Source organism: Cherax quadricarinatus, unplaced genomic scaffold, assembly GCF_038502225.1.
Source record: "Cherax quadricarinatus isolate ZL_2023a unplaced genomic scaffold, ASM3850222v1 Contig65, whole genome shotgun sequence".
In the NCBI taxonomy this organism is placed as follows: domain Eukaryota; kingdom Metazoa; phylum Arthropoda; class Malacostraca; order Decapoda; family Parastacidae; genus Cherax; species Cherax quadricarinatus.
In genome coordinates, this window is record NW_027195091.1 from 152,199 (window position 1) to 162,500 (window position 10,302).

General features: G+C 38.7%; 1 protein-coding gene across 1 annotated transcript in view; it reads left to right on the forward strand.

The window, feature by feature from the left end:
- Positions 1-5,320: 5,320 nt before the first annotated feature.
- Positions 5,321-10,302, forward strand: part of LOC128684670 (zinc finger MYND domain-containing protein 19) — a 208,240-nt gene continuing 203,258 nt past the window's right edge. The window contains exon 1 of the mRNA XM_070079977.1: positions 5,321-5,521. Within this exon, the coding sequence (XP_069936078.1) occupies positions 5,432-5,521 (90 nt within the window). The 5' untranslated portion in view covers positions 5,321-5,431. The remainder of the gene's footprint in view (positions 5,522-10,302) is intronic.

The window sequence follows — 10,302 nt, forward strand, 5'->3', positions numbered from 1 at the left end:
CTTAACGACTACACGAGGGTCATTAAGCCGCTCAGCAAAAGTATTTATACACCGAGAGGCATATACCGTTAATAATAATAATAATAATAATAATAATAATAATAATAATAATAATAATAATAATATTTCTACAAGTACATGTACAAGGTATACAGGTCTAGCAGACATCTATGACATACTATTATATAGAAAGCCGCTTGTTATGCTGAGCATTTCAGACACATTAGGTCAATTGTTTTCCCAGGATGCGACCCACACCAGTCGACTAACACCCAGGTATCTATTTTACTGATAGATGAACATGGACAGCAGGTGTCTTAGGGAAACGCGTCCTAATGTGTTCACCCGTATTGGGGATCGAACCACGGACTTCAGTGTGTGAGCTGAGTGGGCTAACAATCAAGCTATGCTCTTGTGTGTTTAACGATGTATATCGTTTATTATTTCTTTTTTATTTTGTTACTGTTGCTAGATTACATTTTTTCACAATTTTAAAATCATTTAATATGGTAGGCTAATGAGGGTTAAAGACTATGGACTGCACGAGGGTTGATGCTGTACGGTAGCCTGTTGACCACCAGATAACAATATTTTCATCCCTAAAATAGAGATTAAAGCAAACTCTCAACATATATGCGCTGAGAGAAATATAGCTCTCAGGGTATATATATCCTGTGATATTTAAAATACAGTCATTATATTTCACATGTATTGCAATTAATATAATATTCAATATAATTTAATATTAATTAAAATATATTTAATTATGATTTATAATATATAATTATTATAATTATTGTACATATTTAATTACTATCGACAATTATATATAATGACGATAAGAATTATTCATATTAAGCAAATTATTTTAACCCATAATTCCTGGGCAAAAATCTCCACAGTGGAATTTTAATTATACGAGAACAGGTATAATTTTTTTTAACAGAATTATATGCCTGGGATGATGAAGCATTAATCGGAGTGAGGCTGATGACCCTCACGTCGGGAGATCCGGTTTAGCTCAGTCTAACCTGCTCTGTATGACCCTTTCGTGTCTAGCGCTTGATGGGCTCTTGATCCGGGGAGCTAGAGGTGCTTTTCCTGTTCCTCGAATCGAATATCTCATGATATCCCATGCCCCAAAGGGTGAGAGGCTCTAATCTTAAATTATTATTATTCAATAACACAAACCAGGTCACAATGACGTGGAACAATTCACGACTAAATTGCGAATTAAAAGCTTTAAAACTGTATATGACCTTGAACTGAAATGTTCATTGGCTACTTTTAGAACAGATATCTACAAGGTTGACCACTTGAAGCATCACTCAAGTGTTCAAGTGTCTGCTCTCAGCAAAGATATCCCCGTGACTGACCACTTGAGTCATCGAATCTGGGAATGATTCTTCTCCAACATGAATATTATAGGACTCGAGTCCTGAAGGACGGACGTTATTTAGCTGTTTTAAATTTTAAGGCTTAAATAATAAGATATTACAAGACCGCCAATGAAAATAAGATACTTTATCTAACTTTTTTTTTTTTGGGGGGGGGGGAGGGGGAGAGCCTAAGTAATTTACACTATGTATGATAATTGTACTTATGCGTACCTGTGCTTAAACTTACTTGCTGAAGTACGAACAGTACGTGCACTCTGGATGGCTGGGGATGTTGTGGTTCAGAGGGTCGCTTGAACTTCACTTGTCCGCGCACTTCTAGCAAGGTACTTCCCTCAGTAGGTGATGGTGAATGTGTTTCTTTATTTAATCGCAGCTTTGCCAAGTCATGTTTCACTCTGTGTAGAGCTGTATCCTGTTCCGCTCTGTGTACAGCTTTATCATGCTTCGCTCTGTTTAGAGCTTTATCATGCTTCGCTCTGTTTAGAGCTTTATCATGCTTCTCTCTGTAGAGCTTTATCATGCTTCGCTGTGTAAAGCTTTATCATGCTTCGCTGTTTAAAGCTTTATCATGCTTCTCTCTGTAGAGCTTTATCATGCTTCGCTCTGTTTAGAGCTTTATCATGCTTCTCTCTGTAGAGCTTTATCATGCTTCGCTGTGTAAAGCTTTATCATTCTTCGCTGTGTAAAGCTTTATCATACTTCTCTCTGTAGAGCTTTATCATTCTTCGCTGTGTAAAGCTTTATCATGCTTCTCTCTGTAGAGCTTTATCATGCTTCGCTGTGTAAAGCTTTATCATACTTCTCTCTGTGTAGAGCTTTATTATGCTTCGCTGTGTAAAGCTTTATCATACTTCTCTCTGTGTAGAGCTGTATTATGCTTCGCTGTGTATTATTATTATTATAATCAAGGGGGAAGCGCTAAACCCGGAGGATTATACAGCCTTCGCTGTGTAAAGCTTTATCATACTTCTCTCTGTGTAGAGCTTTATTATGCTTCGCTGTGTAAAGCTTTATCATACTTCTCTCTGTGTAGAGCTGTATTATGCTTCGCTCTGTTCAGAGCTTTATCATGCCTCCGCTGTGTAGAGCTTGATCAAGTCATCGTCAGCTCTGTGAAGACCTTTATCAACTCATGCTTCACTCTGTGCACGGCTTTGTTCCACTCTGTGTAGAGCTTTATATAGTCATATTTCGCTCTTTATCAAGGCATGGTTCGTGCTTTGTAGAGCTTCAACACGTCATGGTTCGCTGTGCAGAGCTTCATCAAGTTATGTTGCGCTCTTTTTAGAGTTTTATCAAGTCATGTTTCGCTGTGTAGAGCTTTATCAAGTTATGTTTCGCTATGCAGAGCTTTATCAAAGCATGTTTCGTTCTGTGTAGAGCTTTATTAAGTCACGATTGTTTGTATGTACAGCTTTATCATGTTCAGCTTCGCTGTGAGTAGAGCTTTAACAATTTCAGTTTCGTTTTGTGTAGAGCTTTATCATGTTACGCTGTTTCAGATCCTATTTAGGGCTTTATGAAGTTATGTTTCGCTGTGTAAAGGTTTAACAAGTTATGTTTCGTTGTGTGGCGCTGTATCAAATCATGTTTCACTCTGTGGAGCTTTATCATGTCAGGTTTCACTCTTTGTAAAGCTTTAGGTTCATTTTTCGCTCTGTGTAGAGCTCCTTAGAAAATTTTGTGCTGGATTCTTCTCAATCCTGTGTTCTCTTATTTTTTTTTACACTAAGAACTGGCCCGCGAGTGTGGCGTCGACAAGTCAGTCAAGAGATTGTGGCCTCAGCGAGTTACCAGTCACACTGCCCACAAGCTGCTGGTGTCTTGACAACAATACCAAGAAAAGATGACAAGCTGCAGCAGAACAACTTGTTACGCTTATGTAATAAAATAAAAGAAATTACTGTTTAACTTTGACAGATATTATAGTAAGTTTATTCAGGTATACACAAATACATTATTATTATTATTATAATCAAAAAGAAGCGCTAAGCCACAAGGGCTTACAAATACAGTTACATAGATTATCATACATATGTGTAGAGAACCTAGGATAACCCAAAAAAAGTCAAAGTGACTTATTTCCATTGGGGTCCTTTTGATACCTTATTATTATACTCTAAAGGAGATAATATCTAATTAGTAAACTATAACTCTATGAGTGTCGCTTTACAGAAGTCAAGTTTGCTCGGGCTGACAGACTTCGTTACTTGAAGTATGCAACCTGTACTGTGTAATGGTATGTGAGGGAGAAACATAGCCAACTTTTATTTCCACAATATAGCTATCGTATTATCTAACATGTCTGTGCTTAGGGCTGCACTACACCTGTACACTACCATCAAGAATACTTTAATCCCTAAAATAGGACTGAAAGTAAACTCTGTTCATGTGTAATGAGAGATATATATCCTTCCGTGTATATACATCGATAGGCATACACTTCTAGGTTTACATACACACATCTAGTACGTATCCAAAAAGGTCTCAAACACCGTCTGCTTCCCCTCTCAAATACACTACTGTGTACTCTAACCTTCTTGACTCACTACTACTACTACTTCTTCCTCTATCCCTACTTCACTTATGGCATCTGTGTCTGAGACTACAACACCAAATCTCCTAAACTCAATAGTAACGCAACAAAAGGGTGCAATTAGGATGACCACTCAATCAGGATGCAGGCAACACCCATACGTTTCAGAAGTTTCAATTTGCTCAACATACTGTGCATACTATATATACACACGATAATCCATACAAATATAAACCACAAGCTCTTCTTAGACAGCTGCAACAGGACGCATAAACATGTAACAATTAATATTTTTTTCAATGTCCAACGTATTTGACTTAACCCGAGTAGAAATTCAGTGAACAGTCTTGAAATATGGAACTCTCTACCATAAGATTCTAACTAAAAGTTTCCCATCTGCCAACGGCTTCAAAAGTATTCTTAAAAAGCGCCTCATGAACTTAAAATAACATGATAATCGAAGATAAAGGTTTAATGTAACTATTGTAAACTCCCTCAAGTTACCTTCAACTATTCATACTTATACTCTCGCGGTGGTGCCTTCACTGCCAGGAGACGAGCTTTGTCCTTTCCTGAAGCGTTAGTGATCATGTGTTGGTGATTTTTTTCCATGATCGGTTTGTCCCAGTGGGACTGTTTGTGCTCTTTGGGGGGAGCTGGTCTACTGGAGGATATATTTTTTCATTTATGTTAATGTAAAAATTAATAATTTTGTACCATAAGAACCTTACAAAAACTTACCTAATTTTATTGTAACAAGCGCAGTTTAATTTAGCTTAATACAACTAAATATATTTTAGATAAGTTTACAATAATTTACTAAACAAACACAATGAAACATATTTTTCTCGTTATGCTCAGAATGATTTTTTGCGAAATTATTGCATACACAAATTTTCGCTTGCTTTATTCGGCAAGAAGAGCGTTGCTATTTAAGCCAAAAATCGCAAGTTTTACCTATTCGGCAGGACATATATATGTTGTGCCGAATAGGCACGTGTGTTATGCTGCACATAAAATTAAGATATAACTTTAAGAAATTACATTTTGTAATGAACTGATCCATTACATTCTAAGGTAATGGATAAAGCTATATTTAGACAGTTATTCAGACGATATTTTTCTTTATCCTTGTCTGACTGATATTTTATAATATAGAAAAATAACGCAAGTTCGCTATTAAACTCGAAATTCTGTGTGTGCTATTAATACTTTATTCCTAGTATTATGATTAAAAAAATCATACCTCAAGTGTGTTTGTTGTAAATAAAACTTTAGTTTGCCTGTGTGTAGAAGTCATACATGGGAAAAGTTGGCCAGCCTGGCGCAGATGGTTGTGACGTCATGGTCGTCGCACGCGGCCCAGCAGTGACTGCGGTGTCCTAGCTGTTTTTAACAGTTGTTTTGCTGCTCGGGTGCTGGGAGGAGGGGAGTACATGCAGTGATCGTGAGCGTTGTGAGCTAAACGTGGATTTAAGGGATCTTAAGGGACAGGATGAAGATCGTGGCAGCGACTCCACCTCCTTCTCAACCTGTGAGCGGCCTCAAGTTAGGCATCGTACGGCTAGGAAGAGCAGCAGGGAAGGTAGGTGAGCAGAGGGCGAATATTGAGCGGAGGTTGCAGTGCAGTCGTGTCTGGTAGGGCCAAACCCTGTGCATGCCTTCACAGATTGTTGATCTAACACTTGCAGCTCTCCACGACTTCAAGGTTGTACATTACTCTGCAACAATAAGCCACTGTTCACAGTAAAAAGAATTCAACTGGGAGCACGTAGTTTATTCCTTATTTAAAGTAAAGTTTATCACTATTTTTTTTATTTATACAGTGATAGTAAGATACAGTTCGTGTTAGGAAATATTTTTTTCGTATCAGTCGCTTTGTGTGTCAAAATCAAGGAGAAAACTATAGTTTCACTCATGGACAATGAAACTTACGGAGTTCATAGGACTGATATAATATTTGCATTTATGTAAAGAGAAAGAATGGTGTGGACCATTCAGCACAAAGAATTGTGGAGGCTCGATCCTCCGTCCGCGACAGAATTGGCTCCAGGCTACTTGTGTGGTACCATTCAGGTGGGAGTAGCTCACGAGGGGAGTAGACCAGGAGTTGTTGCTTTACCTACTGCCCCAGGCCCTGTATCACCTTACGAGTTTGACGCTTCCCCAAGAAATAATAATTAGTAGACCCACTGCCTCTTTGTGCCACTTAATGTACTGCCTAATGCTACTTCCCTTTATCTCCCACATTTCTGAGAGCAGCCTGACATGCTTGTGCTTACCAAGCGACTTCATTTCTTCTTTCCTCCTATTCGTCCCAGTTGCAATAAATCATACTACTTGACTTTCTGGGTTTATCCAAGGTTAAATATTAACATTTTAACACTTCTTGTCTACAACAGTCATGTACTTAATTTCAACGTTTTAGAAATTCAAATCAAACAAAATATCTGTATATTGAACCAAAATGAAATTTATTATTTTCCTCACATTCATCCCATTTTCTTTGACTAATATGAATGTTTTTCTTTGTTCGACGATAAAACGTTGGTTGTATCCCTCGTACTAGTCCTTTTCCGCCTTTTTATATGTAATTCATTTGTATTCTCTTGTGCTTATTCAACTTCAGAAACCAGCGTGTATGATTCACTCATTGCTCGCTCTAGCCAGCCTACGTGTGCTCATGAAGCAACTTTCTGTCTTTTGTATCTGTTCACTTATTTCCTCTCAAGTTTACGTGTTAGTCATTACTCTTTTATCTGCCTGTCTATGAGTATCACAGGTTTAGCGCTTCTTTTTGATTATAATAATATGAGTACCATTAATAAATATTCCGTTTATTATAATTATTATATAACGCACCCTTCCCCTTCAACTTGTATTTATTTACTATATATCAATCTAGTCCCTGCGTATCCATCCATTATTTATCTCTTAGTCTGTATCAATTTTATTATTCACTGGTCTACGCTTTCGTATCCATCTCCCTTGAATGTGCATATTATTCACTTGCCTATCTCTCCCTAGTCTCGTGTATCCATTAATTAAATGTCTGTGACCATGTAATAACATCTCCCTATTCTTGAGGTCGCTCCCTATTCTTTATGGCCCTATAAATTATGTATGCCACCTTTGTCTGCCTTTTCTTCATCAAACCTTATTAACTTATCAATTTTGTCTTGATATACATACTCTGAAGTTGGGTGAGAATACATCAGTGGAAAAAAAAGCACGTATGGGTTAAATGCAGATGTGCTTTTGCTATACGTGTCATTTTCCAGTATTTATCAGAGAATCACCTTACTACTACTCCCTGACCCTGGCTCTGGGATTGGGCTAGCCGAGCACAACTTATTTCAGATCAACTTATATTTAGTGAATATTTATTACTACAAGTGAAGTAGGAGTTAATTTTTTGGTGTTCAGGTTGGCTAATGCGAAGCTACTGCATATATATATATATATATATATATATATATATATATATATATATATATATATATATATATATATATATTGCGATTGGCCACGATTCGAACCGAAGATATTTATTTAGGTAACCTCCCAGGAAGCCGGCTAAACTTTCAACACTATGGCACAAACCACTAGGTGTCTAGTGAGGACACTAGACATTCTTTCCCTAATACTAATTTCATTATTTTTCCATTTTGATACCAGTATCACAAGCAGTACACAATTCAATGCAACCACCGAAACCAGTGGTTTTAATATCACTTGTTTCCGTGATTACACACACACACACATCAACGAAGGTTTCTTGACGCTGGTGAGGGGCTCTTATCTAAGGAACTGGATATGTACTCCAGTTCCCTGAATTAAGCCTGTATTCCTTCCACATCCTCCCACAGGCGCTGTATAATTCTATGGGTTTAACGCTTCCCCCTTGGTTATAATAATAAAACACTATGTATGTTTATTATTTTTTTTTTATTATCACACCGGCCGATTCCCACCAAGGCAGGGTGGCCCGAAAAAGAAAAACTTTCACCATCATTCACTCCATCACTGTCTTGCCAGAAGGGTGCTTTACACTACAGTTTTTAAACTGCAACATTAACACCCCTCCTTCAGAGTGCAGGCACTGTACTTCCCATCTCCAGGACTCAAGTCCGGCCTGCCGGTTTCCCTGAATCCCTTCATAAATGTTACTTTGCTCACACTCCAACAGCACGTCAAGTATTAAAAACCATTTGTCTCCATTCACTCCTATCAAACACGCTCACGCATGCCTGCTGGAAGTCCAAGCCCCTCGCACACAAAACCTCCTTTACCCCCTCCCTCCAACCCTTCCTAGGCCGACCCCTACCCCGCCTTCCTTCCACTACAGACTGATACACTCTTGAAGTCATTCTGTTTCGCTCCATTCTCTCTACATGTCCGAACCACCTCAACAACCCTTCCTCAACCCTCTGGACAACAGTTTTGGTAATCCCGCACCTCCTCCTAACTTCCAAACTACGAATTCTCTGCATTATATTCACACCACACATTGCCCTCAGACATGACATCTCCACTGCCTCCAGCCTTCTCCTCGCTGCAACATTCATCACCCACGCTTCACACCCATATAAGAGCGTTGGTAAAACTATACTCTCATACATTCCCCTCTTTGCCTCCAAGGACAAAGTTCTTTGTCTCCACAGACTCCTAAGTGCACCACTCACTCTTTTTCCCTCATCAATTCTATGATTCACCTCATCTTTCATAGACCCATCAGCTGACACGTCCACTCCCAAATATCTGAATACGTTCACCTCCTCCATACTCTCTCCCTCCAATCTGATATTCAATCTTTCATCACCTAATCTTTTTGTTATCCTCATAACCTTACTCTTTCCTGTATTCACCTTTAATTTTCTTCTTTTGCACACCCTACCAAATTCATCCACCAATCTCTGCAACTTCTCTTCAGAATCTCCCAAGAGCACAGTGTCATCAGCAAAGAGCAGCTGTGACAACTCCCACTTTGTGTGTGATTCTTTATCTTTTAACTCCACGCCTCTTGCCAAGACCCTCGCATTTACTTCTCTTACAACCCCATCTATAAATATATTAAACAACCACGGTGACATCACACATCCTTGTCTAAGGCCTACTTTTACTGGGAAAAAATTCCCCTCTTTCCTACATACTCTAACTTGAGCCTCACTATCCTCGTAAAAACTCTTCACTGCTTTCAGTAACCTACCTCCTACACCATACACTTGCAACATCTGCCACATTGCCCCCCTATCCACCCTGTCATACGCCTTTTCCAAATCCATAAATGCCACAAAGACCTCTTTAGCCTTATCTAAATACTGTTCACTTATATGTTTCACTGTAAACACCTGGTCCACACACCCCCTACCTTTCCTAAAGCCTCCTTGTTCATCTGCTATCCTATTCTCCGTCTTACTCTTAATTCTTTCAATTATAACTCTACCATACACTTTACCAGGTACACTCAACAGACTTATCCCCCTATAATTTTTGCACTCTCTTTTATCCCCTTTGCCTTTATACAAAGGAACTATGCATGCTCTCTGCCAATCCCTAGGTACCTTACCCTCTTCCATACATTTATTAAATAATTGCACCAACCACTCCAAAACTATATCCCCACCTGCTTTTAACATTTCTATCTTTATCCCATCAATCCCGGCTGCCTTACCCCCTTTCATTTTACCTACTGCCTCACGAACTTCCCCCACACTCACAACTGACTCTTCCTCACTCCTACAAGATGTTATTCCTCCTTGCCCTATACACGAAATCACAGCTTCCCTATCTTCATCAACATTTAACAATTCCTCAAAATATTCCTTCCATCTTCCCAATACCTCTAACTCTCCATTTAATAACTCTCCTCTCCTATTTTTAACTGACAAATCCATTTGTTCTCTAGGCTTTCTTAACTTGTTAATCTCACTCCAAAACTTTTTCTTATTTTCAACAAAATTTGTTGATAACATCTCACCCACTCTCTCATTTGCTCTCTTTTTACATTGCTTCACCACTCTCTTAACTTCTCTCTTTTTCTCCATATACTCTTCCCTCCTTGCATCACTTCTACTTTGTAAAAACTTCTCATATGCTAACTTTTTCTCCCTTACTACTCTCTTTACATCATCATTCCACCAATCGCTCCTCTTCCCTCCTGCACCCACTTTCCTGTAACCACAAACTTCTGCTGAACACTCTAACACTACATTTTTAAACCTACCCCATACCTCTTCGACCCCATTGCCTATGCTCTCATTAGCCCATCTATCCTCCAATAGCTGTTTATATCTTACCCTAACTGCCTCCTCTTTTAGTTTATAAACCTTTACCTCTCTCTTCCCTGATGCTTCTATTCTCCTT